Raw genomic sequence first — 2,001 nt, forward strand, 5'->3', positions numbered from 1 at the left:
TTATTATTATTATTATCATTATTATTATTATAATATTGAAGATAATATTGCATGTCATAATAATAATGACATGTAATATTATCTTAAATGTCATTATTATTATTATTATAATAATAATGACATTTAATATTATCTTCAGTTCCTGCAATGTTCCCAGCATGAACGCACACACATGCGTTCATGCTTTCACAGCCGTTTCTCTCACCCAGTTGGTTATGGAAAGGCCGGGCGGATAGGAGAGCGTGTACCCCGAATTTAAGGAGCTCTCCGGCCGGAGTCGACGCTTTGTGCTCGGGGTGATCAGTCAGGATCTCCTCTATCATGAAACTCCTGTAGCGATGAGTTCTGTGGTCATGTACCTCCGGAGGATAGTAGTGCGCCCCCATTTCCAAAGGATGCTGCATAATGTGGCTGTGCGGTCACCGATTATCACTCCTTCAGTGGCCCAAGCCAGCTGTCATATTCGCTCTGTAATGCCTCTTTAGCCCGTATATCAAGTAGAACAAAGTTATCCTCAGGTAAAGTAAAATATCAAAAACAGGCAGCCGACTTCCTTCACGTCTGTGCGTCCTGTGCCGGTTTCACGCGTTACTTCTGGCCAGATGAGTTCTTTTTGGAGAGGGAATTTGGAACCGAGAGAAAACCTTTGACCAAAAACTCCCGAAACCGGCCGTGTTCATGCCCACTCGCTGTGTGGGATCCGCGGAGGTCGGAGGTATTCGCCAGCCGCTGAGCGCGTCACCTTGGCAGTGAGTTTAGGAATAAGCTTTGGGTTTTATGAGTCTCGTCATAGCTCCACCTCTTCTCAGGGACCAGGGTTTGTCTGCTTGGAGCCGAAGTTATATGCAAAGCCGCACTTGTCCTGCAAGGATTTACATGCAAAAGGGAAGAAAATAAGGAAGAACATTTTAAATACAATGCAGGGGACTTTGCAAGGGCATTAGTTTGATGAAGATGATGGCGATAATGGTGATGACCAAGATGAAGCTCTTACTGCAACACAGGAAGCTCAGATTAGAAGGTTAAGGTCAAATGAAAACAAAAATTATATTTTTTCTAAAGTAGGCCAGTGCCAAGTCATCAATACCTTTATTATTATTATTAGTATTAATATGTGGAGATTTGATGAGGACACTTCATACTGAAAATGCATGTGGTTGTTGCATGTATCATTTCCATAAATGCCTGTATTTCACATGATTTGTCAGGTTTTACAATAAATAGCCTGTATGTTTTGAGAAGAGAAGAGAATAATTCATATTGTCACTTTGCTTCTATTCTGTCTAATTACCCAAAATCTTGACATGAAGTAAAATGTACTGTTTTGGCAAAATTATGTGTAAATGATGCAAAGTTATTATGGATGCATCATACCTCAGCTGATGGTATGTGCAGACCGTCTGCAGTGAAGCGGGCAGCTCAAGAGAAATGATTTCATTAGGTCAAAAAAGCCTCCCCGAGCACCTCTTGAATTTTTTATTATTTGGCAAAAAAATTGTGAAATATCTCCCACAGCCTATTTTGTCAATATGAGTGTGTCAATATATTTGCAACTGAGAAGAGTGGTTTAAAGAGTGTAATCCCAGTTAGAGACATGTGTGAAAGTCTTGTGAAATGAAATGAAAAATAAACAATGCTCTAGGTTTTATGGTCATACCTTATACAATAAAGGCAAGAACAATATGAAACAATAATAATACTTTATTGTATAATAATACTTAACACAGGCACAAACTTTAAGTACCATCAAACAGGAATAAAGGCATTTTTAACATTGATCAATTTAAGTTTGTCTTAGCTCTTGATACAATATGCTATATCACAATCCTTCAACACAATATGTACACAGTGAAGTGTGTGAGGTATGAACAAAAACACTAATGTGAAGTTTATAACAAATTATGCCATATTTACGAGATGTCATTGATCTTATATTTGGTCAGTGAAATAGTTTGCGTGTATCGTAATCAGTTATTAGTTATCTCCTTTCTAATACATGAA

The 2,001-nt window shown here is 38.3% G+C and overlaps 1 protein-coding gene across 2 annotated transcripts in view; it reads right to left on the minus strand.

The window, feature by feature from the left end:
- Nucleotides 1–788, minus strand: part of barx1 (BARX homeobox 1) — a 3,431-nt gene extending 2,643 nt beyond the window's left edge. The window contains exon 1 of one of the 2 annotated variants that reach the window (XM_032514665.1): nucleotides 206–788. In XM_032514665.1, coding sequence (XP_032370556.1) covers nucleotides 206–404 — 199 coding nt within the window. In that variant the 5' untranslated portion in view covers nucleotides 405–788. The remainder of the gene's footprint in view (nucleotides 1–205) is intronic. The other variant, XM_032514664.1, reaches the window with a different exon arrangement.
- Between the last annotated feature and the right edge of the window lie 1,213 nt (nucleotides 789–2,001).

This window comes from Etheostoma spectabile, chromosome 4, assembly GCF_008692095.1.
Source record: "Etheostoma spectabile isolate EspeVRDwgs_2016 chromosome 4, UIUC_Espe_1.0, whole genome shotgun sequence".
NCBI classification, from domain to species: Eukaryota; Metazoa; Chordata; class Actinopteri; order Perciformes; family Percidae; genus Etheostoma; species Etheostoma spectabile.